Source organism: Pogona vitticeps, chromosome 2, assembly GCF_051106095.1.
Source record: "Pogona vitticeps strain Pit_001003342236 chromosome 2, PviZW2.1, whole genome shotgun sequence".
Classification (NCBI taxonomy): domain Eukaryota; kingdom Metazoa; phylum Chordata; class Lepidosauria; order Squamata; family Agamidae; genus Pogona; species Pogona vitticeps.
In genome coordinates, this window is record NC_135784.1 from 73,242,336 (window position 1) to 73,270,284 (window position 27,949).

The following is a 27,949-nucleotide window of genomic DNA, read 5'->3' on the forward strand; positions in this document are numbered from 1 at the left end:
GACAGCTAGACATATTCTAAATGAAACGCAAGACTCCATGAATGTCTCTGAAGCCCACGAGTTACTCTCCAAAATTAAGGACAGGTGATGTTCTTCCGTGGGAATGAAAGACAATCAGAGCCACTGAGGTAACTTAGTCTCCAAGAAGAGAGGGGGGCCTAGGAGTGATCTAAAACAGTGAGTTTGCTCTTCCAAGGAAAGTCTAAACCTATTTAGCCTGTGTCCAGGAGATAGGAACTATTCACCCACAAATTTTTTTGTCTTACAAGGACTAAAGTTCAGCTTTAAGCCCCAGCAATGGTAGAAGATTTTCATTGCTGCCTCTGATTGAGATGTTGCAGGAAGACAAAACTGCTGATGTCACTTTGCTCTAAAATCTCCGTGGTGACTCCCAAAGGCTTCATACAGAGATTTAAGTAGTACAGGAGAGCACATTGCCGCATCTCACAGCTCAAGCGTAAGAGATCAAAGAAGAATTAGAAACTTCCTGAAAACTAGCCCTGCAGGTAGGAGCAGAAGCAGTGCCTCTAACACCTAACCTGTACAGCCAGTCCAACGAAAGAACAAACAGAATTAACAAGGCCTCCCTCTCCCTTCCCTTTCTTGATAAAAGTCATTCACCATCACAACCAAAGCAAATGCAGTGCAAATCCATACCAGAAACTCAGCTGAATTGGATCTACATAATTATCTTTAAAATGGGCTGCAGTGGCCAAGGACCACCATTTCTGGCCCTGTGCCAGAAAGGGTCTGTTAGCAATCCTGTTCCAAATCCCAGGGTTCGATATGGTCTACTCAATGCTAAAGAACTCCTTGTGACATTTCGTGCCTAAGCCAGTCATACCATCTCCCAAAAAGCTTTGCCCACGAAGGACAAGGAGCAAGAGGCCTGTGGTTGGACAAGGACCTTCTCCATGGCCTCAGTCTGTGAAAAGTGAAATGTATCCCACACATTATAATTCTCAATTACATTCCAAAATGTCCCCTGCTTGTGACATATAATGCTAAAGTAAGGCTGTGGTCAGATCAGGGAAATGTTTCCCTGTGCTAATGATACTTTTCATACCTTTGTTGTACTGAATCACTGTCACATGGTGTGTGTGTGTGTGTGTATATATATATATATATATATATATATATATATATATATATATATATATATATATATATATATATATATATATATATATATATATATATATATATATATATATATATATATATATATATATATATATATATATATATATATATATATATATATTTATTTATTTATTTATTTATTTATTTATTTATTTATTTATTTATTTATTTATTTATTTTATACCCCGCATATCTGGCCCACCGGACCACTCTAGGCGGCTTCCAAATATAAAATCAAATAATAAAACATAGACAAATACATAATAATCAAACAAGAACAGCAGTAAAGATAAAAAGGAAAAGTAAGAAAAAAATCAAGAGTTGGATGGAGGGAAGGCCTGAATAAAAAGCCATGTTTTTATTTGGGTTTTAATATACTTGGACAAATGTCTCAATGTGTTTTAATGTTACCGATTCACTTTCTCGTATTTGATTTATTATGGCCAGGTATCCTGTCGTACCAATTTATTTTCTCTCTTGTTTTCTGGGGCACTGCAGTCCCTTACCTTAATTTTTTTTTTTATTAATAATACGTCGATATGTTGGGTAGTGGTTCCTGTTCATGAACATTTCCTCTGTCACACCGGTGCTTCTGGAAGAATTACATTGCATTCAATGGACTTGGCACCCCCATCCAGGACTGTACTGCTTGCCAGACTGTAGATGGCATGACGCAACATCTACCAATGCCCTGGCATACTTGGCCATTGGCATAGGTTTAGCTATGTATTGACATACTGGGCACAATTTTTTAAAAACAATTATTATAACAGAGTAGTGGTAGTAATGGCAGTCGACCTCCCTAGTGACTTGGCTTTGGAAGAGAATCAATAGGGTCATGTACACATGCCATACTGCTAAGGAATATACTGAAACACCATCAGAACAAATGACAGATGCCTCCTGGTGAGGGGGAAATAAACCACAGTTCCACCGCTGGCTAGGTAAATGATTTGATAATCATAACGCGTTGTGTGAATGGAAATTTATGCAACAATTTAAGAGGGGTATAAATAGTGAGCATTTCCCTGGTGTGACCGTGGCCTATGTCACAGTGAATATATAGTTAGAGGAGGCTGCCACTGGGCTCAGTTCTAGGCCCTCTGCTGTTCAACAATTCAATATTAATAACTTGGATGAGGAGATGCTTATCAAATTTGCAGACAACAAAAACTTAGGTGGAATAATTAATACCCTGAAAGATAGAAACAACATTCAAAAAGATCTTGATAGGCATGAGCACTGGGCTAAAAACAACAGAATTAAATTTAACAGGGATAAGTGCAAAGTTCCACAGTTAGGAAAAATAAACCAAATACACACTTACAAGATAAGAGGTACTTGGCTCAGTAAAAGAAAGAAAGAAAGAAAGAAAGAAAGAAAGAAAGAAAGAAAGAAAGAAAGAAAGAAAGAAAGAAAGAAAGAAAGAAAGAAAGAAAGAAAGAAAGAAAGAAAGAGTGACAGAGTGAGAAAGAAAGAAAGTGACAGAGTGAAAGAGAAAGAAAGAAAGAAAGAAAGAAAAAGAAAGAAAGAAAGAAAGAGTGAGAGAGAGAGAAAGAGTGACAGAGTGAGAAAGAAAGAAAGTGACAGAGTGAGAGAGAAAGAAAGAAAGAAAAAGAAAGAAAGAAAGAAAGAAAGAAAGACAGAGTGAGAGAGAGAGAAAGAAAGAGTGACAGAGTGAGAAAGAAAGAAAGTGACAGAGTGAAAGAGAAAGAAAGAAAGAAAGAAAGAAAAAGAAAGAAAGAAAGAAAGACAGAGTGAGAGAGAGAAAGAAAGTGACAGAGTGAGAAAGAAAGAAAGTGACAGAGTGAGAGAGAAAGAAAGAAAGAAAGAAAGAAAGAAAGAAAAAGAAAGAAAGAAAGAAAGAAAGAAAGAAAGAAAGAAAGAAAGAAAGAAAGAAAGAAAGAAAGAAAGAAAGAAAGAAAGAAAAAGAAAAATCTTCTTTTTGCTTGGAAGTGAGGAACCTTATTTGAAAATTCCTTGTCAAGTTCTTTCTCAAGTCAAGACATCTTAAATCAATAAAGATGAGGAATTTAGCATAAATTCTCCACAGCCCATCCCCTTTGCCTTTCCATTTGTTGTGACTTACATCTGACACAATCCATCTGAGTAGCAGGCAATCTCCTACTATTCTGTTCTATGTTAATCTCTCACCTTCTGTCTACTTGCTTGCTGTGGCTGGAAGTCAATGCCTGATCAACTCCTTTAGTGGCCTGTGCAGTCCAATGGCATAAAGGGCTGCTGTTGCTGCTCTTCCCAAATTGAAATAAAATCTCTTGAGTGTCAGAACCAGGTGTGAGCAAGTGAAATAGCCCCACACATCTAGGGCCAGCTTCCCATGACCTGCTATAGAAATTCTACTCCTGAACTCTTTGACTTGCTGTCTGGCAACACCAAATTGCTGTAGTCAATGCCAGTGATCCCTTTTTGACATCCGTTTGTACCTATCTGCATATCCGGACCTCACCTTCTCTCTTAACCGTTTCCTTATTTATCCTCCAATGTAGAATTTTTTTTTTTTAATGTCAGCACCTACTTGGCACTAAATGAAAAATAGATTTCTGTCAAACCTGGTCTGTACTTCTCTTTATGTCTTGCTGCACTGGACACACATGCATACAATTTACTAATGAGAAATTTATTTCAGGCATGAACTGAAAATACTCAAAATATAGCTGTTGTAACTTGGGTACCAAAGTGCAGGCTGCCAGACAATGATCTCTAAAGGTTAATTTCCACAGAGGGAGAGCTGGCTTTGGATCCGCTTTGCCGTATATTCCACATGTTTCCACTTGTTATTTAGTCACTAAGTCCAATTCTTTGTGACCTCATGGACCAGAGCACGCCAGGCTGTCCTGACCTCCACTGCCTCCTTGGGTTTGGTCAAATTCATGTTGGTAGCTTCGATGACACTGTCCAACCATCTCATCCTCTGTCGTCCCCTTCTCCTCTTGCCCTCACACTTTCCCAACATCAGGGTCTTTTCCAGGGAGTCTTCTCATGAGATGGCCAAAGTATTGGAGCCTCAGCTTCAGGATCTGTCCTTCCAGTGAGCACTCAGGTTTGATTTCCTTCAGAATGGATAGGTTTGTTCTTGTAGTCCAGGGGACTCTCAAGATCCTCCACCAGCACCATAGTTCAAAAGCATCTATTCTTCGGCGGTCAGCCTTCTTTGTGGTCCAGCTCGCACTTCCATATGTCACTACTGGAAAAACCATACTGTAGCTTTGACCATGTGGACCTTTGTCAGCAAGGTGATGTCTCTGCTTTTTAAGATGCTGTCTAGGTTTGTCCTCGCTTTCCTCCCAAGAAGCAGGCGTGTTTTAATTTCGTGGCTACCGTCACCATCTGCAGTGATCATGGAGTCCAAGAAAGTAAAATCTGTCACTGCCTCCATATCTTCCCCGTCTATTCCCAGGAGGTGATGGGACCAGTGGCCATGACCTTAGTTTTTTTTATGTTGACCTTCAGACCATTTTTTGCGCTCTCTTCTTTCACCCTCATTAAGAGGTTCTTTAATTCCTCCTCACTTTCTGCCATCAGAGTGGTATTATCTGCATATCGGAAATTGTTGATATTTCTTCTGGCCATCTTAATTCTGGTTTGGGATTAAGTACCACAATCTGTTACAGGAAGGGGAATTAAAGCATGCAACCTCTCTGTCTCCTACTTCCAATTAGGAAGTAAATGTAGCCTTTGCAATATTGTGATATGAAACAATGCTTGGTCAGCATTTCTCATGTACTTTCACTTCCTACAGTGAACAAAACAAGGCTTCTACTGGTGGTTTACGTTTGCAGGACATACGTGGATAAGAATTGCTAGGAACATAGATACAGCTCTTCATTTATCAAACCAAGGTTTTTCTGCATCCGTTTAAGTGATACAGTAAATCAGTAGATACATACATTTATAAAAGTGACTGTGGCATCTGCCCAGGTCATGAATATTCATATGCTATCTGAATAGACCAGTGGGGGTGCTGGAGGGGCAGAGTCACAAGATATAAGAGACTCAGCAGGAGGAGGGGGAGTTAGAGATGGAGAGATTCGGAGTTGGGAGAGAAACTGAGAAAGTTTTGGAGTTTGAGTGAGGGAGTGGTGGTTGAGAGTCGATGAAGGAGGATTTTTTTAAAGAGTTAAAAACATTGCTTGAAGTATCTACACCTGTAACAATAAACAATTTCTATTTGGTTCTTTTAAAATGACATATAGCCAGGACCTCGATTATTAATAATAGGTTATGATGATGTAATCAACTGGTGGCAGCTGAAGGGCACATAGCGTGAGCTCCTAGTTTGGTGAAACAAGCAGGGGCCATGTGGGGATCGGGAGAGTGACTAACATACAGGTATTTAAACAAAACATTTCAGCTTCCACCTTCTTCAGTTCCTCTGGCCAAAGTCTCTCTTTCTGGGTTCTGAGTTTCTATTCTGACTCCAACCTTCCATGGTGGCTGGACAAGAAATGGTCTCTTCATAATTGCTTCATCCTCTTGAGAGAGCCCTGGAGAGTTCTGATTGGTTATTTAGTTTCTGCCTATCAGAAACAAGTGGGAGGAAAAACTGAAGAGGGCGTAAAAAAAAACCTGTTTTGTTTAAGCACTCTACTCTGTTCGTTGTTTCTGAAAAAAAATTACATTTCAAGTAGAACTTCCACTTAATGAGCACTCTTTATTGGACTGTTTCACCTTCCCACAAAATTATTTTGACATTATCAATTTGCTATTGGGGTCTAATAAAATAATGTAAATCACTGCCTACATATAAAGCTACAATTAATTTCACAAAAACTCAGCTAAACATAAAAGTAGATTTGAGGAATGTCATATTCCAAAATTAATTTTCTCACAGAAAAATCCTGAGGTCCCTTGGATCCAATGATGTTTTAAAAAAATCACCAAAGGGAATCCTAGATAAAAAATGTAAACCAAACAAAAACCTATTCACTGAAATAAAGGAAAATAATGGAAAAGCTCCAATATCTGCCAATGCCCTAGCAGGCTCCCCTTGCTGTTGTTCCCCTCCCCCAAGATTTCCTTCTTGGAGTAAGTGTTGACATTAACACTCTACCAGTGTTAAGTCCAATGTTAAGTTAAAGTTAAATTTGAACAGAATTAAACCACCTAGAGTGAATTTTATTCCTGTAATTAACAGATTCTTGCAGTACTTTGTAACAGGATCCTCTTCTGTGCACAGAGGGATACTTGTTTTTTTAAGCACAGAAATTTTTCTTCCACTGTTCTTAAAATGGCATAGGAAAAAAAATACAAATAAAATGTATAACACATCCAAAATGCTCAGTTGTTTTCCACAAACTTTTTCTAAAAATTGCCAGGGCTAGAATAGACCCTCGTTAGCTTATGCACTGATAATTTTGCTTTCCCCAAAACTTGAAAAGAGGTCAATTGGGTCTCTTTTACTCAAGGTGTCTACTATTGGCCCATACAGCATTTTGTATTGTTATGTGAAGTTCAGTTGCTTTAACATATGGCAAACCTATGAATTAGTGACTTCCCAAAGGACTGTGCTGTCTTTAGTTCATCTGATAGGGTGGTATAGCAGCGCCGGCTTCAAGGTGACACAAAGCTGCAAGTATTGGCCATTTGGTTCCATTGAACAGTTTCTACACTGGTAGCTACACTGGCCAGGATCATGACCCAACCCGGTGTTAATTCTTAAATGTATTTTATGGGAATGTCTTTACTTATACAATGGTGCCTCGCTAGACAGTTACCCAGCATGACAGTTTTTTCGCTAGACATTGACTTTTTGCGATTGCTATAGCGATTCACAAAACAGTGATTCCTATGGGGGAATTTCGCTGGACAATGTTTGGCCCCTGTTTCACAAACTGATTTTCTCTAGATGACGATTTTGACAGCTTCCTCCACGCTCGCAAAACAGGTGTTTTCGGGACCTAAGCTTCGCAAGACAGCGATTTAAAGAGCTGATCGGCGGTTTGCAAAGTGGCTTTCCTATGGCCAATCTTCGCTAGACAATGACAATTCTTCTCCATTGGAACACATTAAACAGGTTTCAATGCATTCCAATGGGGAAATGCTTTTCGCTAGACAATTTCGCTAAACAGCGATTTCAGTGGAATGGATTATCATCGTCTAGCGAGGCACCACTCTATGGCATTTCCCACTTTTCCTCCAGGAAGCTTCTTCAAGAAAGTTCAGTTTTAAAGTGGTTGGCTGATTAGTGCAAGTTTTCAAATAAGTAGCCACGTGATTCTGTTTCAATACATATAACAAAACTAAAAACAGAAGTACCGTAGCACCTTAAAGTTTAACATTTATTTCTGAGAGTGCTTTCATGCATTATAACCCTCTTCACATAGTTTTTCACAAACAAGCCTGTATCAAGGTATGAATAATTTTATGCTAAATATTAAGAAGTTATATTGCTGGAAGAGTCAAACTTGCTACTGTGTTTATGATGGAAGTACAGAGCTGCCTCCTGAAGGGGTGAGATTGTAGCGTATTTCAGCAGGGCAGACATCTGCATTGTGCAGCCCCGTAATCTCCACAAAGAATGTTGGTAGGCCTAAGAAAGACATCTCCACAGAGACATTCTTGGTCAGAGAACATCATACTAGGCTAGATGGACCAACAGTAGGGTACAACTGAATCACCATGTTTGGGGTTTATTAGCTCTCCGTATAAAAAAGATAAGAGCACATGATTTTACCCATGGTATCAAATAAAGCAAAGCATCTCTCTCATACTGTTGGGAAGTGTCCAAATATTATGATGTTTTCTCATTTTCAGGAAGGGTTTTGTGCTTTTTGTCATGGGAAACCATTTGAGGTGCTGGTAGTGGTGGAGAGGAGTCTAGCATCTACCCACAACCATTCCCTCCTTGAAGCTCACGTTTCAGCTTTCTCCATTATGGAACTCGAACAGCAGATGACGGGTGTCTGTGCCAAAAGCCTGTTATCCAAGTATACATGGCAGTGTGTAAAAAAAAAATGCTTGGAAGTTCTTTTAATATACCTTGCATTTATTTGAGTAAAAACTTCCATTATGTCCCCTTTAATTAAAGTGCTTGAAACATTTTACAAAAGGAACATTTTAGAAGCCAACAAGCCATCCCAGTTTGTCAGGAAAGAGAAAAAAAACCCCATAAAGTTAAACAACAGAAGGTTTTCTAAGTCACATTGGTGTATTTCTGTGCAGCGCACACATCTGGGAAGCATATGTACAGGAAGCAAGCAGAGTCTTATACAACTCTAGGTTACTGGAATTGCTAAGCTAGAAAACACCATATTACCCTGTGCTTCAAATGCCACATACAGCTAAAGTCCTATGGGCAGGAGGGAAATTGATAAACACCAACTTGATAATCCAAGTGTCAAGGCAAACGTTCATTGGAGAACATTCCTCAGGAGACACACAGTCTTTTTGGACGCTCAGCTAATCAAGGCTGCAGGATTTCAAAACAGCGTTTCCTGTTTTGCTATTTACTAGTGACGTCTATGCAGGTGATTCAGTGCAAGCTGTAGAGTACTACTAATTTTTCCCAGTGCAAGTTCTAGTTCGTCATGAGAAGAACTGAGTTTCCTCAGTAAAGAATGCCTAAAGGCGATTATGCAACTCACTTGTTCCATCAGTTTAAATTAAAAGACTGCTCTTGCACAGAAATAAGAATTGTGTCCCCTCTTTCTGCTGTGGCAAACATCCAGCTTCAAGGTGTTGTGCCTGCTTTATTGGCACCCTCCCCCCCAAAAAAAGGCTAGGTTAATTTCAACAGCAAGGAGAATGTGGCCAATTATAGCACTGAAGTACAGATTATATTAGGAACAAAATAGGTTACAACATGAAATTAATTTCCATCTGTGACAACTTGACATGAAATGTATAGTAAAATAAACATGTTTTCGTAGTAGTACAAACAGCAAAACAGTAGTAGCAGTTGTTTTTATATACATAGCACAAGAGCACTCTCTGGGTGGATAATTATGCAACCAACAACTTGCCCCTCCAGTGATCTGGGTACTCATTTTACTCACCTTGGAAGGACAGAAGCCTCCATCAACCTTGAGCTGCCTACCTGAGCCTGTTAGGATCGGAACTCAGGGCGTAAGCAGATGTTTGACTCCAGTACTGCAGTTTAACCACGGGGCTCAAAGTAAGGCTGTGATTCAGGGAGCATTACAATTAAACTATGAACCCAGAACATTCTATACTATCTCCCTACTTTCAGTCTCTCTTCAAGATTTGTAAGTCCAACTTACATGAGACTTAAGCAAACCAGCTAGAATCCGGGCAGAATGTAAATACAGGCAGTTAAAACTACCGTGCGCACCAATTCAAAGAGACACATTAAAATGAAGGGGAGCCGTCAGTAACAGCAAAGATACATTCCATGATTTCAGTGGGTCTAACTCTAGTTGACACTTAACACTGCTCTTTCATTTGCTGTTTTACTCTTTATGTGTTAAAGAACAGATCAGGAGAAATAACACTAATATTTAAAAGATCTCCTAATTATTCAATTATTTACATTACTACACTGAAAAGTGTTAATACCATCCTTTTTGTTTGTTTGTTTGTTTGTTCTCCAAAAGTTTACTGGAGGAAGAACTTTGCAGAAAAATATATCTGGCAAACTATAACTGAGATACAAACAATGCCCTGACCACATGCAAGAACCTGAATGAGGTATGTGGATTCCCCCCCTTCCCCTCTTTCAAATGCATTCCCTCTTGAGATGCTTAAAACTGTTTTTGAAACTCTCCAGGTTTCAAAATGAATTTATTATGGGGTGCAAGAGATGTTCCTGTCTCAGAAAAACTACATGGGAAGGGACTTTGTGCATACAGGATTAAAGCTGGATTGTTTCAGACTGAAAACTTTTGTGTGATGATCAAATAAAATATAAATTTGCATTGCTGATTAAATGGAGATGGAGAAATACATATAAAGATGAATTAAATCTCTTCTAAACATAGAAATGCTTATAACAGACCAAATTTCTCAGTTGGAAACCTAGTGTCATCAATTGGAAATCAATTTCCAGAAAGGAGTGTGATGGATGGTTGACTGCCAGCAGATGGGAGGATGTGATTCATCACTTACATTTACTGTCCAAAACTCTTCCAGCCCTGAAGTGAGATTCATTGGATTGATAACTAGACATCAAGATGTGTCAGGCTCTCAATATTCAGGAATTGCTCAAAACAGAGTTACATAAGGTAGCCTTTAAGGACATCTTACACTCAAATAATGTTAATTTTAACATTTAAACCTCAGGCTTCTGTAGATTACTGCACTTGAGTTGGTATATAGTAGGGATTGGTTCTAAGACCCTCCACAGATGCTGAACACCACAGATCATAGTGAACGCCATACATAACATGGTAAAAGAAAACAATCCAGGGAAAAAAAAAAGGATTTTCACCATATATTGCCACAACTTCCTAATAGAGGCCACTGGATCCGTCTAGTGGCCAGTTCTGGTAAATATATCATGAAAACATGTACCATATTTTTCCATGTATAAGACTATACTTTTGTCTAAAACCTTTAGACTAAAAACTGAGGGTCGTCTTATACACAGAAGTAAGCTGAGGAGAGAAAAACAAGTGGAGGGGAAAGCAGGGATCAAAGTGATCCTGCAGTGCTTTGATCACTTTCCCCCTACACTTGCTAAGCCCCACTTAGATTTCTTAATTTTGGGTTAGAAAAGTGGGGGCGTCTTATACATGGGGGCATCTTATACATGGAAAAATATGGTATTTCTAAGTTTTTTTCCTTTTAATACTTTAAATATTTTCAGACAGGTAAGTCAAATTGTGGATACTTATCCTGAAGATGTAGGGGGTCATACTGTATTGCCATTTTAATTATTATGTTTTAATGGGAATTAAATTGGGGAGGGTTTTCTGGGATTTTGGTTGTCTGTACACTGCCCAGAGTAGTATGGATTCAATATTAGAGATGGGGGGTATTCATCTTTGTATATGAATACCTCTGCACAGCTGGACTTAACAAAGATCTGGCCGCTGGGCAGGGGGACTCATCCTCCTTCCCCCTGCGTGGAGTTGGCTAGATGAGCAGAAAGAAAGCGGGGCTCCAGAGCGATTGGAAGGCTAACCGAGGCTGCTGCTGCTGGATGCGTGAGTGGACAGTCCGGCCTCAGGGGCTGGACCCTCGTTAAGTCCGGGGGTATTTGTATACGAATACCCCCATCTCTATTCATTACTTGGGGGAGCATAGAAATTAAATAAATAAATATCATCATTGACTTTCAAAAGAATTAGAATTCTATCTCCATTTAAAAATGATATTTTAAAAAATATGTTGCTGTCTGGAGAAAGAAAATTCAGTTGATCAGAAAAGAGCTTGAGAAATATCCCTCTCATAAAGGGAGGGTCCAGATTTACTGTCCACAGAAGGAGGTGGACAAAAGCCTACTTTTGGGTGCTTCTCCACAATTTTCTGTAATCTCTTTCCTCAACCTCAGCCTTCAACAATCCAAGAAATTCCACCAGCAGAGCCTTTGACCCTCGGATTAGTATTTTCCCCAAATGCTGGCAGCTGTCTGGAAAAGGAGAGGACACAAAAGTCCATTTCCCCCAAACGTCTTTAATGGATATTGATCTGGATCTAATGCAATCTTTTTAATACTGTAAATATGTGGCCTTCTTTGTTTTTTTTAATTCTCACTGTGACCAACTTTTTATTGTCCAACTCAGAAACAGTGATAAAATATTGCAACCTATTCAGAACATTTCCTTACAATTACTCAAAGGGAACAAAAAGCAACCAAGCAAGTTTACTTAAGATATATTTTAAATATAAGTTATATTTAGAAGCTGCAAAATAAGGAAAATATTGAACTGTCTTACATGTTTGTGTGTATGTATGTGAGTACAGGATATGCCATGAAAAGAGGAGTAACACACATGGCAGAATTGCTTTGAGTCTGTCCTGTTGTCCCACCCTGATCCAAATGGGGACTGCATATGTTTTTATTTTCAACAGTCAGACTTAAGCAAGCAGTCATTAACTTGTCTAATGGCTGGTACACTGAAAGTAGGTCATCATCCACTTCATTCATTAATTGGGCTTTCAGAGAGTTTCATCATCACTCATGTCCCAGATCTATGAAGAAAAGGAAAGGAAAGGAAAACTGCAGTCAGTATAGTCAGCATTATTTGTAATATTTTATTATCATAGATTAAAATTACTTAAGTTAATATACAATATTAACTATTTCCTTGAAAGATGTTTTACTGTCAGAAGGCTACCCATTATTTTAAATCAACTAGAGCAGTGGTGTCGAACTGTGGCCCTCCAGATGTTCTTGGACTTCAACTCCCAGAAGCCTTCACCACCACCTCTGCTGGCCAGGATTTCTGGGAGTTGAAGGCCAAGAACATCTGGAGGGCCACAGTTCGACACCACTGAACTAGAGGGTTGTGATCTACCACAGGTTTGGGCTGCACTCTCTGGAAGGATCAAAGTTTCTGTGCTAAGGATTTGGTGATGTCTGAGGCATATGGATGCTATATGCTGTCAGTAAAGCTGTCTTGGATATCAACTGCTATCTAGACACAGACAGCAGGTTTTGCCTCTGTCACCCAAGTGCTGGCTACATCTGGGCTTTACAAGAGCAGGTGATTAACAAGAGGTTGCCTGGAAATGTTGCCTTAGAATCTGCAACTGGTACAGAAGGCAGCCACCTCGATGCTTGTCTCGGGCAGCTGGTTTCAACCAGTGTCCAACATGCCACCAGTGGGATGTAGCCATCGGGTGTTCATGACAATTACTGACAATTAATTAGAGATTTCAGCTACCAAGAGAGTTATTGGTTTTGTTTGTACTGCTGCAGCTTTTAATTTATTTTTAATGTTTATTTTTTTTAATAAATTTTTATCCCACCTTTTTCCTTAAGAAGGACCCAAGGTGGCTTGCATCATTTAAAACAATGTTTAAAATAGAAAAAAAAAACAATAAATCTACAAATTATTTAAAAAGAATCAAATACCACACTCAAAACGGCAGAGAAAAGCAACACCAAAACACGTTCAAAGCATCAAGACACAACATTTAAACCCCCTCTCAGATAGTCAGTTTCTAAGGGAAAGCCTGCCTGATTGTCTGCTTGCAGAAGGACAGCGAAGATGGGGCTTGCCTGGCTTCCCATGGGAGGGAGTTCCAGAGTCTGGGGGCAATGACAAAGAAGGTCCTCTCCTGTGTCTCCACCAAATGCACTTGTGAAGGTGACAGAACTGAGAGAAATGCCTCTCCTGATGATCTTAAAACCTAGGTAGGCTCCTAAAGGGAGACATAGTCCTTGTGATAGCTTGGACCCAAGCAGTTTAGAGCTTTGTAGGTTAAAACCCACACTCGGAATTGTGCTTGAAACCTGGGCTGTCAGACATTTTTAATGCATTTTTTTTTTAAAAAAATTCTTTTTAAAAAAATACATGAAAATGTCTGACAATTAAAAAAATAAATTAAAATTTTTGAAGTTTACAGAAATGTTATGTGCTTTAAATTCATGATAAAGTTTACAGAATGTCTGCAAATGTAAAAACCTCTTTCCCAGAAAAAATTGGCTTTCTGTCTCTACCATGGTAGTACCCAGGTTTTTTTGAGATACCGATTAGTGGGACATGATTTTTAGTTATTAAAGCCTGAGAACCATGCATATGACCATTCATTATCACAGGAAGATCGACCAATATTGCACCAGCTTTGCTGGCTATCCGTATGGTCTTTGAACTCTTTAAAGTGCTGTTGATACGTAAAATCCTAAATAGCTTGGGGCCAAATAATCTGAAGTACTGTACAACTTCAGATTCTTCCTACACCTAAAAACCAACCAAAGAGGTCTGTCATGGGGCCTACATTAAAAATAAATTACACCGGCAGGCACTAAAGGCATTGTCTTTATAGTGGTGAGCCTGTATTTGTGGAACCCCTGTTTGAGGGACATCGTACAGTCCCATCAGTACTGGCTCTAGACTGGGCCTAAAAACCCTTTTGTTCTGAGCGAATTTTAGTTAAGACAGAGTGTTCAAAGTTTTGAATGGATTTTAGTGCTTCTGTGTTTATGCTGTTGATCTATTGCTCCTTTTACTTGTTTGAATCATTTTATGTAATGATTCACATTTTACGTGTTGTCAAGTCACATATGACTTATGGAAACGCTAACAGGGCTTTTAAGGTACATGAAATATTGAATGAAGAGTTTTCCCAGCTACACCCCTGCCTCCTGTGAATTTCCATGGCTGAGTGAGGACTTGAACCCAGGTTTCCTGAGTCCCAGCCCAACGCTACCCATCCCATCACAATGCTTCCTTTATATGAGTATATGGCACTGGCCTTGACAGTGCTTTCAGCTGCCTTTTTGATATTGCAGCATTTTACTGTAATTTTGTCCTAGTTTTGTTATTTTCATTAAAAGTCACCTTGATCCTTAAAAGTGTCCAATAAACTCTTTTTTTTAATTTTTATTTTTAACAAGTGGTGAGAAAAAGAAAAAAGGGAATTGAGGTTCAGAGGGAAGAGGAGAAACAATATCATACTAATATCCATTCTATACATATTGCCATATCGAAATTTCAAATTACTCTTTTTACTATTTTCTGCCTTCCAGATTTAAGTTCTCATTTCAATGTATGCTCTTCATACGTTGTCTATTGACTCTATCCATTTATAGAATAAGTCCCATCTTTCAGTTGCCTTTTGTAAAGGACAGTCCTTCATTACTTCTGTTAAAATGTCAATTTCTGCTGTTTCCCGTATTTTCTCTATAAGATCTTCTTGTTTCGGTACCGTCGGACTTTTCCCGTTTTTCGCATAAAGAATTCTGGCTGCAGTGACTATGTATATAACTATATACTCCTTTGACTTATCTATGTTATCAGGTATCATACTCAAGAGAAACAGTTCTGGGGTTAATGGCACCTTACAAAGCAATATTTGTTGCAACACAACATGTACTCTTTTCCAATACTGTTTCGCTACTCTACATGACCACCACATATGATAATAGCTTCCCACATGTGCTTCACATTTCCAACACACATATGATACATCTGTATACATCTTCGACAATTTTTCCCTATTATGCCCTGTGTTTTGTGCCCACTTAATCATACATTCTTTAACCATTTCATCTTGCATTTTAATTTCTAACAGATAGTTATACATTTTCTTAACTATTTTATAAAAGTGTCCAATAAACTCTTAAAAGGAGATGGCTGCTTCTGCTTAGAAATCAGGGGGACAGCAACAAAAGCAGTAATTTTATTTACCTCCCCCTAGACTGAAAGCACATGGCAAAAGAACTGTAAAATCGTCAGAAATTAACTTTTGGTTGCGTTTCCTGACATGGCACTAAAACTCTTGCGAGTATGGAAACGTCATAGAGCAGCACAGGTCAGCATCTACAATCTGTTTGGAAAAGAAGATCCAAGTCAAACTAATGAATGTGGGACAACTGTTTTTGTTTTGTTTCATTTTTGTTTTATATTCTTCATGGTTGGTTAAAAGTATCACCTGCTCCTGTGTTTGCCTTGCTTTGAGTTTCTCCCAAGTGTATCATCTCCAAAGCAGCCAGAAAGTCATGAACAGGAAAATCATGAAGTAGATGTTAAATTAAGCCTAGTCTTTGTAGAATTAAATGAGTATAATTATATGAATCGCTCAGTTATGCTTTTTTCAAAATATCAGTTTGAGGATCTTAAAGTTCAGATGCACACTAAGCCTATGCAATTCTGTAGAAGTTACCTGTATTTATAGTAGTGCTTGAATACAAACACACACAACCTGTATTTGTATTATTTTCTTGCAGAACAGGAAGGGGAGGAATAGGCTGTTTTCTCCCATCCCTTCTCAATCATTGCCACAAAACAATTGTAGGTGAACTGAATGTTTTTGTGTCGGAACAATGAAATCCTTTCACTTCCTTCCTGAAACAAAAGTGCCTGAAAACAATTACTAAAAGGGATGTCAATAGACAGACAAGGATCTATGAGGTCAACCTACATTATAAGGTTGTGTGAGTACAAATTATTATTCTTATGCAAAGGACGGGAGTCATAAATATCCAGAATATATACTTTTACTCTTCACAGAAATGCATGTTACTCTAACACTCTCTAATTAATACTAATGTTTGCCCATCCTTCAGAAACGTGAACTCACAGCCAGACTCAGTTTAAAATCCTGTTTTCAGTCGCAGCCAGCCAGAGGTCTCTTGTTGTCCATGCATTTCCAACAACAGCTACAACTGCCAGTGTGGTGTCCAGCTTCAGCCTTCCTTATCAATTCAATGCAACTGTTCTGTGTGCTGACTACTTGAAGGCACATATCCACATCTGGGAACCACAAAGGCTGAGTGGTTCTCAACCTCTGCAGAGCAACCAGATGGAAAATGTTCAACGACCCTCCCCAATCTGGTACATTCCTGATATTTTGGACTACAGCTCCCATCAGGCCCAAACAGAAGTGGCCAACAGTCAGGTATGCAAAGAACTTTGTTTCTAGAGGTAACTTGTGTGCCAGTTTTTCAAGAATTCAGCAACAAGCCAGTTTCACTCTTGAAACTTCTTAGGCTTCTACACAACTGTATCTGTTTTGATGTTCTTTATTGAGCATTTTCTAACACTCTTCATCTCACACCTCAGCTTTTTGTTTTCCTCCCCCACAAATTTGATATAATAGTATGTGTTTGTGTGTGTGCCATGGTGCATACACACACACAGAATTATACACAGTTATGCACACACACATGTATATATGTGTGTACATATGTATGTCTCTCTGTGTATAACTGTGTAACTGTGTGTTTATGCACTGTGACTCTCTCTCTCTCTCTCTCTCTCTCTCTCTCTCTCACACACACACACACACACACACACACACACACACACACACACACACACACAGGGCTATACAAAGCATAGGCTTCTGTATTTTACCAGCCTGTTCAATAAACAAACTTTTCCATGCTGTGGGTATCTCTTTTCTTCTCCTCAGAGCAACAGAATGTCCTTGATAAAAGTTCATGCTAAACATTTCCACTAGAAATTGACAGTTCTTGTCATTCAATCATTCTCTTTTGCCTGGCTATGGTATGTTCCCCCTGGTTTGCTTTATTGTTTGTTAGCCACAAAAAATTTCCCTATGTAATGATTTTTCTCTGCTTCCCACATGTAGTCCATCCTGCCTTTGTATCAAATTTGACTGCAGTTTTAAAATCTAGTCATTTCTGATCCCTTTAATTACTTCCTGTAATTTCACTACTCTCATCATCAACTTTCTTTCACCTCTTACTCCATTATCACTTTGAATTTACACATTTTCTCCTGTTCTCTAAATTCAGTATTTGCTCACTTTATCTCATATCTTGCTTGTTTCCTTCCTTCTCTTGCTTTTATATCTTCCCTCCTCTGAGATTCCAAACAAACCACACTAGCCTTTATCTATATACTGAAAACATCATCCCTCTAGATTCCTATACTTAAAAAAACCCAAAACATTTAGCTTTCCTCCTCTCTTACTATACAAAGCCACTGGAGTACACTGCCAATCCGTGCTTCCTGGAACAACTTCTTTTAGAAAACCATTTTGTTCACCAAAATCTGTTTTTCATCCCTTACACTCCACTGACTGCTTTGAATAAAGCTCCCAGTGGCTTAGTTCTGCAAACAAGAACCTACATTCAGCCCACACTCCAGTGAATCTTTGTACTGGATTTAATATGACATTGTTCTGTCTCCTTATAATTTCAGCATTCATGATTCTGCTTTACCTAATTGTAACTCTCTCTCTATGACATATCTACTGCTTGTGGGTTTCCTTCCCAAATTTTCCACCAATGAGTGTGCCTCATTCAGTCGTTCTCTAACCCAGCTTCTCAACACAGTTAGAGAGGGAGTGGCTAGCCTGCCTGGTGAGTCTGAAGATGAGAGGTACTTCCTCACATGTACCACCTGCAGGGCAGTTTCTCTCTCTCTCTCTTCACTGTGTACATTTTTGGCCTATCATCGTCGTTTGGTCGTTTAGTCGTGTCCGACTCTTCGTGACCCTATGAACCAGAGCACGCCAGGCCCTCCTATCCTCCACTGCCTCCCGTAGTTGTGTCAATTTCATGTTGGTTGCTTTGCAGACACTGTCCTGCCATCTCATCCTCGGTCGTCCCCTTCTCCTCTTGCCCTCACACTTTCCTAACATCAAGGTCTTTTCCAAGGAGTCCTCTCTTCTCATGAGATGGCCAAAGTACTGGAGCCTCAGCTTCAGGATCTGTCCTTCCAGTGAGCACTCAGGGTTGATTTCCTTTAGAATTGATAGGTTTGTTCTCCTTGCAGTCCAGGAGACTCTCAAGAGCCTCCTCCAGCACCACAATTCAAAAGCATCAATTCTTTAGTGGCCAGCCTTCTTTATGGTCCAGCTCTCTCTTCCGTACATCGCTACTGGAAAAACTATAGCTTTGACTATTTGGACTTTTGTTGGCAAGGTGATGTCTCTGCTCTTTAAGATGCTGTCAAGGTTTGCCATTGCTTTCCTCCCAAGAAGCAGGCGTCTTTTAATTTTGTGGCTGCTGTCTCCATCTGCAGTGATCATGGAGCCCAAGAAAGTAAAATCTGTCACTGCCTCCATATCTTCCCCTTCTATTTCCCAGGAGGTGATGGGACCAGTGGCCAGGATCTTAGTTTTTTTTTAATGTTGAGTTTCAGGCCATTTTTTGCACTCTCCTCTTTCACCCTCATTACAAGGTTCTTTAATTCCTCCTCACTTTCTGCCATCAGAGTGGTATCATTTGCATATTGGAGGTTGTTGATATTTTTTCCGGCAATCTTGATTCCGGCTTGGGATTCCTCCAGTCCAGCCTTCCGCATGATGTATTCTGCATATAAGTTAAATAAGCCTTGTCGTACTCCTTTCCCAATTTTGAACCAATCAGTTGTTCCATATCCAGTTCTAACTGTTGCTTCCTCTCCCACATATAGGTTTCTCAGGAGATAGACAAGGTGGTCAGGCACTCCCATTTCTTTAAGGACTTGCCATAGTTTGTTGTGGTCCACACAGTCAAAGGCTTTTGCATAGTCAATGAAGCAGAAGTAGATATTTTTCTGGAACTCTCTGGCTTTTTCCATAATCCAGCGCATGTTAGCAATTTGGTCTCTAGTTCCTCTACCCCACTGGTTCTTAACCTTGGGTTACTCAGGAGTTTTGGACTGCAACTCCCAGAAGCCTTCACCACCAATTGTGCTGGCTGAGGTTTCTGGGAGTTGCACTTCAAAAACATCCGAGTAATAATGGTTAAGAACCACTGCTCTACCCCTTCGGAATCCAGCTTGTACTTCTGGGAGTTCTCGGTCCACATACTGCTGAAGCCTTCCTTGGAGGATTTTGAGCATAACCTTGCTAGCGTGTGAAATGAGTGCAATTCTACAGTAGTTGGAGCATTCTTTGGTACTGCCTTTCTTTGGGATTGGGATGTAGACTGATCTTTTCCAATCCTCTGGCCAATGTTGAGTTTTCCAAACTTGCTGGCATATTGAATGTAGCACCTTAACAGCATCATCTTTTAAGATTTTAAATAGTTCAACTGGAATGTCATCACCTCCACTGGCCTTGTTGTTAGCCAGGTTTTCTAAGGCCCACTTGTCTTCACTCTCCAGGATGTCTGACTCTAGGTCAGCAACTATATTGTCTGGGTTGTCCGGGATATCCAGATCTTTCTGATATAATTCCTCTGTGTATTCTTGCCACCTCTTCTTTATGTCTTCTGCTTCTGTTAGGTCCCTCCCATTTTTGTCCTTTATCATGTTCATCTTTGCACAAAATGTTCCTCTAATATCTCTAATCTTCCTGAACAGATCTCTGTTTTTTCCTTTTCTGTTATTTCCCTCTATTTCCTTGCATTGTTCATTTAAGAAGGCCCTCTTGTCTCTCCTTGCTATTCTTTGGAAGTCTGCATTCAATTTTCTGTAGCTTTCCCTATCTCCCTTGCATTTTGCTTCCCTTCTCCTCTCTGCTATTTCTAAGGCCTCGTTGGACAGCCACTTTGCTTTCTTGCATTTCCTTTTCTTCATAAAATTGTTCAATTTCAGTCTCCTCAGCAATGCTGGTTGGTGCATAAACTTGGATTATTGTGATGTTGAAAGGTCTGCCTTGGATTCGTATTGACATCATTCTATCATTTTTGAGATTGTGTCCCATTACAGCTTTTCCCACTCTTTTGTTGACTATGAAGGCTACTCCATTCCTTCTACGGGATTCTTGCCCACAATAGTAGATATGATAATCATCTGAGCTGAATTCGCCCATTCCTGTCCATTTTAGTTCACTGATGCCCAGGATGTCGATGTTTATTCTTGCCATCTCCTGTTTGACCACCTCCAGCTTCCCAAGGTTCATAGATCTTACATTCCAGGTTCCTATGCAGTATTTTTCTTTGCAGCATTGGACTTTCCTTTCACTTCCAGGCATGTCCACAGCTGAGCGTCCTTTCGGCTTCGGCACAACCACTTCATTAGCTCTGGAGCTACTTGTCCTTGTCCTCCACTCTTCCTCAGTAGCATGTTGGGCGCCTTTCGACCTGAGGGGCCCATCTTCCAGCGTCATATCTTTTAGCCTTTTGTTTCTGATCATGGGGCGTTCTTGGCAAAGATACTGGAGTGGCATTGCCATTTCCTACTCCAGGTGGATTGCGTTTAGTCGGAACTTTCCACTATGTCCTGTCCGTCTTGGGTGTCCCTGCACGGCATAGCCCATAGCTTCTCTGAGTTACTCAAGCCCCTTCGCCACGACAAGGCAGCAATCCATGAAGGGGTTTTGGGCCTATACTTGCCTTTAATTACTACACACATTGGTGCTAATACATCCAGTCACATCCTCCTTCTTCCCTACCTCTCCTTTCATCAGTACCTTGGTACCAACAACAAATAACATGCATAATGACCGAATTTCGCAAGACACTCCAGTACCACTGTACCTCTTCCTCTTCACACCTTCTTTTTTGAGGAAGGGCTTCTGACATCAGGAATGCCCAACAGACTCTTCTAGAATGCAGCTTATACAACTTTTTAAATACAACTAACTACGTATATATGTACAACTGTGTGCCCTGGCTGACACTTTTTAAACTTACGTAAGAAAAGGTGTGGGTACAGGTATTTTCTTTCGGTTTCAATCATCTGTATTGTGTAATTTCTTTACATCTTCAGGACACATTTGCTTGGAAGAGGCATGAGACCTCGCACTCACTGACAAAAGGTATACGTGCTGGATGAAAGCACAGTACTACACTTTATAGTTTTTCTGTCATTAAGGGAAATGGGGTCAGAAGGAATCAAGTGCTTGAGTTTCATTGCTGCTTTTTCTTGTGAAAAGCTAAGTGGGTCACAGTGAACTAAACTGGAGAGAGACCTATTACTCCAAGCAAAACTACTTTCATTTCAGCACTTAAGCGTGTACAAAGAACAGAACCAAAGCTTTGAGAGAAATGTTGGCGATGGAACATTGAGAGAAGGCATTCCACAATAAAACTCCTTGATGGTAATATCCAAATGCAACCAGCGTTTGGAATAAAAACCTATTTTTCAAAGCACCACAATGCCTAGATCCCCAACAATGGCTATTCACTTAATTAAAGATTCCAAAACACTTTACTTGGGGCTTATCCAAACAACCTTTTCCAAGGAAAGCCAGACTGAACTATGTTGTCTTATTGGTAGAGTCCTGAAAGTCTCAACTCAAATGTAACGGTTGGTGTAATACACCACAATTGCAAGTGAAATGATGAAATATAGAAATGAACTATAGAACAGTCACATGAAATGGACAGGGCAGGGTGGTTCTCTCTACACAGGAAGCATTCGTGAGATTTGTACTTCAGCAGCCGAGCAAGTTATCCCCAACAGGAAAGTGCGGGCGATAAAACAGAAGGGTGATGCCTTGTCACAAGGGAAGGGTGGCATCCTTGTTTTAGGTTTGCCATGTTTTTTTTGAGGGACAACATAAACACTCCAACACTTAAATAACATAGGAAGAGAAACAAGCAAGCAAATCAACCCCACTAGTAATAGAACCAGTACGATATTCAGTAGCCAACCATCTCATGCAAACAACCCTATAGTGCATAATCTTGTATTGTTACACTAACCGCCCGGAGAGTGCTTGTAGCGCTATGGGGCGGTATATAAGTCCAATAAATAAATAAATAAATAAACTGAAAGGAACATTTTTCTTTAGCAAACACTGCTGTTCAAGACATGTGGCACTACATTATTCCTGAAAAGTAACTGGAATGCTCACAGCTGGTGAGTCAAAAGGCTTACTCTGCAAATCCACTAGTGGGGCCAGCACTCTGAATTTGGACTCTCGTCCCATAATTCTTTGCAGAAAGTCGGAAACACTGACTTCTATATAAATGAAGGATACGGTCAGGTGGTACCACTCTACTAGGATTCCAGTGTAAAACAAAGCAGGTGAACCGGCCGAGTTGCCATGTGTCCAAGATGAATCCAAAGCAGACAATTTAAAGGATTCAGAGGCAATAAAGAGGCTGGCATTTAAAGAATCTGACATTTCCTCTCTCCAACTCTCTGGAGTAGAAATGATTTCTTCAGCAGCACACATTATGCTGTAACATATGCTACAGGGTAGCCAGCACTGGCACACGGAGGCTGCAGATGTGAGTCAGTACCGTACCGGCTTCCAATTGCTTGCTTATGAGCCAAACAACTTGCTTTGGTTCTCAACACTGTCTTCCCCGTATGGGACTGAACTCTGATTATTTTAAGCTATGACACAAAAGCAATTATGTTCATTTTATGGGATCAACAGGGACTATAGAAAGAGCCCACTGATCCCACTGTGAGTGCTAGTGTGAGAAGCCCCCTTTTTTTAATTTGAACAGAAGGCTGCAGATATCTTTAGCGGTTCCCAAAATAGGGCCATGCCACAAAGCTGAAAAATGAATTTTCCCCTTCTAAAGCATCTTAATACAGCTAGCAGGCATGTCGTTCAAGTCAGTTTCCAGGACTGCCCTCAAGGCATGATTGTTTTAAATTTACTCTGAACTCTTCCAGAAAACAAAGAACTAAATGTTTAGAACTACGCTTTCTTGTTTTTGACTGTTAGATATACCAGGGTCAGCTGAAAAACCTAAGACAATTCTTTTTTTTTTTAAATCTGAACCCACAAAACTAAGAAGCTGGAAGGTAAGCCAACAAAGCCTGCTTATGGGATGACTATCAGGAGATATGGTCATAGTTTATGCCCAGTGCTTCATCTTGGAAGGGGAAAAATGCTATTTCCCATTTTTCACAATGCTGCTGAATTGGCAGTTTTGTATAATCTAAGCACTTGACAGTGATATCCTATCACTTTTAATGTGCTGTCACCCCCATTTAATATTCACGGAGACAGTTTTAATGCTACTATGGATGGAGTTCCACAAGTTATGGCTGTCTGTTGTACCTTTGGATTCATCATCACCCTGCTCCAGAGGGAGAGAGATCTTGTCTTTAATGTCACACTTAACTTCAGAGGTTCCTCTAAAACTCTTCATGAACTCTGAAACAAACCCTGTCATATCATACGAAACACTGAATATAACTGTTCCCACTAGATTTTTTTTTTAAAAAAATGATTGGATGCTGCATTGGTCCCATTATTAGTGTTTTTGCTTTGTTTGCTAGCTTCTAACAAATAGTTTTGAGAAGAAGAAAAAGTGTCCATGTTTTGGGATTAACTGCAGGAAGACACAAGATTGCACTGTACAGCTATAACACAGAGCTCCTGGCTGGCAAAGTATCCTGTCCAAAGTCAATAGGCTACAAGAACATCTCTCTCTTTACTTTGGCAACATTTAACTCAGCTCCCTAAATATAGACCTTGTTTTGTATAAATTGGCCAGTGTTTGCTACAGTGTCCATTAAAAAGATATATTCTGCCATTCAACTCCATATATAATCATCTGATTCTTAACCCTTGCAGTTGCAAACAGATCATTCAGCTAAACCATTTGCTGTTTTTACCTTTTCTTTCAACATAGCATTTTGTGAAAACTAGGAGCGCAGCCTTCAGTTTCGCCGCTCTGCTAACCATTTATCAGCTAGAAGGCCCAGATGAAGGAAAATTGCTTTCTAGACACAGATTATTTAGTTCCAATGCATGCTTTCAGTCAGGATTCTACTTCTATAATCCAGTTCTTTTTGGCCCTTGGCTTCTTGGTCTAAAGCAGGGGTGTCCAACCTTTCACCTTCCCTGGGCCACATTAGAAGATGAAAATTTGATTTGGGCCACACATACATTTGGTTTGGGCCGCATGGGGGGGCAGCCCTAGATGTCCTCCGCAGCCCCGCTCCAAGCGCGCTTACCGGCAGCTGCAATCTCAGACAGCAGAGGCTGCCAGCTTTGACTCTGGCGGCTTTATAGGGCGGGGTCCACCTACTGATGGGGATGGCGCAATGCTGCCACGCAGACCCTCTGTCCCCTCCCCTCCCACTCCTTCCTTCCTTCGCTCTCTTCCCCTCTACTGTTGTGACATGCCCCGGCTGCATTCCACCGGCAGTGTACCTTGAAACTTTGGAATTTCTTTAAAAATAAAAAATTGCCCTGGGCCGCATTACAAGCTGACCTGGGCCGCATGTGGCCCTTGGGCCACAGGTTGGACAAGCCTGGTCTAAAGGTATAATCCTGTTAAAAAACAGAACTCCTGCATTCTCCCTCCATCTCTGAACCAAGTCTAGGATGGAGCTGCTTCCAGATAAGGATTATCTAGAAACCGTGTGTGTAACACCATCTCAAATTCTTTGATGTGGCTTGAAGAACAGCATTCTAGCCAAGGCAACTAAAGCACACACTCCGGTCCCATTATGCCAGGCATGGACAATGTGGGGCCCTCCATATATTAGCAAAGCACAAACGCTGCCAGTCCTGGCCAGCTGAGAAGGAGGAGGAGAGGTGCAGTTCAGCAATGTTTTGTGGCATTGGCGGGGGGGGGGGAGGAGAGGCTACATACAACACTCATTCACTCATTATATCAAAATAGAATAACGAGAGTTTGTATTTTGGCCAAATTGAGAGATATGCACCTTTCTTTAATATTTTGCATCCCAAGAAATTCTATTTCCTAACAAAAAAATTAACTCTTTATTAATGATACCAGTTTGCCTTAGGAGTCAAACCTTCAGCCCACGGACCCCTTTCCAATGCGAGGACAAACTGAAGATTCCCAGCCAAGTGGGCAGGGACATCTGACTCCCAAACTCACATTTTACCAATTTAACCACCTTCAGGCAGGCAAAACCACCCCTCTATGCAAACCATGAAAAGCGTTCTCAGGCTTTAAATAGCCTCTCTTCAAGAACATGAAGTTCCGTGTGCTGGACAGGAGAACATCCACGGCCAGATCAGAGGGCTGGAGGTTCCTCTCCTCTGTTCTAAATCTACCTGCATGTTTTGTTATGCAAAATGCTTGTGCTAAAACACACACATTATGGTTACACATGAGGGAAGCCTGAAAGAGAAAAGGAACTAGCATTCTTCTGTGACTATATTCAAGCAAGTATTGGAAGAACTGTTTGTATTATTTAAAACAAAACAAAACCGAATGGAAGCAGTTTCAACTGGAACTGGACAGCCTGGTTACACTTACAAAAACCTCTGCTTTTAAGGGTTAAAGCTGAGTTAAGCAGGTTTTAAATCAAATAGGGTTTTTTTTTTGCCTGGAAAGTAAGTTATTTTAAATAGCCGGGAGAGGGATGTTTATTTTAACTTGATAATGAATCCAATGTATTTTGAATCATTTGCATGTGTGAATGCCTGTGTCAGTGCATTAATTGTGCCCGGGTGGGGGTGCTTGCTAAAATGAGTGCCAAGTCCAAAGCAGGGGGGAACTGTTTTACCTCTTCTTTATCCCCTCCTTTTCTCCTCGGGTGAGAATGCAAACCAGAGACCATCCAGATGGAGGCAATGGAGGCAGCCACAGGGAAAGCAGCTCCAGGAGGCAAAATGGCGAAGCAAAGGGAAGTGGAACTTCAGAAGGTGTCAAGCAGGCAGGCACATGTGTGTATGCATCCATACACGCACCAGTCGGGAGGAAGTTGGGTAACTCACAGATGCTAATTGGCTTGTGGACGCCCCCAAACCCAGCTGCCTGCCCTAATTTCCTCATACACACAACCTGCTCCCGCAGCTGCAGATGGCAATGAGGTGAGGCCTTCCTTCAGGCAGCCAAGCAAGAGAGATGGTGCCTCAGCTCCTCCCAAGCCAACTAGCCCGACTTGCTGCTTGAGCTCAAATACAGCCCTTGGGCCCGCCGCCACTGCCATCACTGTGGGCGACAATAAAGATTAAAAACCATGTGACATTAACTCCATTTATAAAACTCCAAACCGTCTCCCGGTTTATTTCATTGCCGTAACTAGACCCTGAGGATGGAAGTCTAAAGAGTTGGTTCTCTTTTTCTCTCTTTTTAAAAAGGCAAAACAATTACATCTTACTCTTTTACACTTTCCTGAGTTCATACATCACATTAACGTCCAGGTCTCCTACTTCCACCTACCCTAAATGCTCTCCATGGTCTGTTCTTGTTCAGTCCCTCTTAGTTTTTGTAGCAGTCACGCTCAACTGAGGTAACTTATACAGAGTTTCTCTGTTGGCCAGTCCTGTAACAATTATCAAAACCTTGGAGGAATAGGATTTTAATAACTTTAAATATCTTCATAGCGAGACAGGGATGCTGCAAATCCTTTCTGGCACACTAAACAAGCATCCTATAATAAGCTTTACAATAGGTTTAAGAGTTTTCAAGGGTCCAGATTTCTTTATTGGGCTAGCAATTGTTGACACCTCTGGATTTGTCCATCTGTATTTTATATTTACCAATTGAACCCCTGGTAGAAAAAAAGAGTGATGCCACTCAAAATTTTCCGTCACAACTCAGTGCCAGTACAACAACTGAGGTTCACATCAGTTCAAGAGCACAGTCTTCATAGGAAAACTGAGGCTTTAAAATAATTAATTACAGCTATTTGATGCATCCAAAATGTAGCTTTATAGGTTTTGTACAAATACAGAGAAAATAAAAATATTAGAATCAGTTTAAAGCATGGAATAGTTTACTGGGCCATTTTCATATGTATGTACAGTATAAGGTTGGTTTCACAGCTACCTTAATTGCTCAGAATAGACAAACCGTGTTGAGTCACATCTGTTAAGACAGTAAGGAAGTTGCAAAAGATCTGTACAGTATCCTTCCACACAGATTAATTGCTTTTCCTGGACAGGATTTTAAATGGCTTCTTCCAGCCAAAACACGTATCCCTATACAGGTACTTTCAGCCACAAAGCCCTTGTTTTTAGGTGAGAATTTATAATGAAAATAATTCGATTTTTGAAAAACACCCACATATACAAAATAACATGTGCAAAATGCATTTCACATCATGGCAATGCATACTGCACAAGGAATTTGTAACTTGGACAGCTTCTTTAAAAATATTTTAAATAAATATCTGCCTCTGTTTATATTATAATTTCTGTTGCATTTTGTTTCTATTTTATCTGAACCGTGTCTATAAAAATGCCATTTTATTTCTGTACTGTTTTATTACTCCTACAAGCTTCACCCAAATGTACGTATAGGGAAAAACAAAACCAGAAATGAAAGAGGATGATACGCAATTAGCTCCTCCAGTCAAAAGAGTGACTTTTGCTGGCATAATAGAGAGGGTGGCAATTCTCTCACCCTCTACAGCTCTGTTCACAACCTCAAAATCTATTCCAGAGAGCCTTTGTGTTCTTTCTATCATAAAGGACATTT

At 40.2% G+C, this 27,949-nt stretch overlaps 1 protein-coding gene across 2 annotated transcripts in view; it reads right to left on the bottom strand.

Annotated features, from left to right (window-relative positions):
* Window positions 1-8,128: 8,128 nt before the first annotated feature.
* ATG7 (autophagy related 7) overlaps window positions 8,129-27,949 on the bottom strand; it is a 139,969-nt gene continuing 120,148 nt past the window's right edge. For both annotated transcript variants that reach the window (XM_078385420.1, XM_072989723.2), the window contains exon 18: window positions 8,129-12,255. In XM_078385420.1, the coding sequence (XP_078241546.1) occupies window positions 12,223-12,255 (33 nt within the window). In that variant the 3' untranslated portion in view covers window positions 8,129-12,222. The remainder of the gene's footprint in view (window positions 12,256-27,949) is intronic.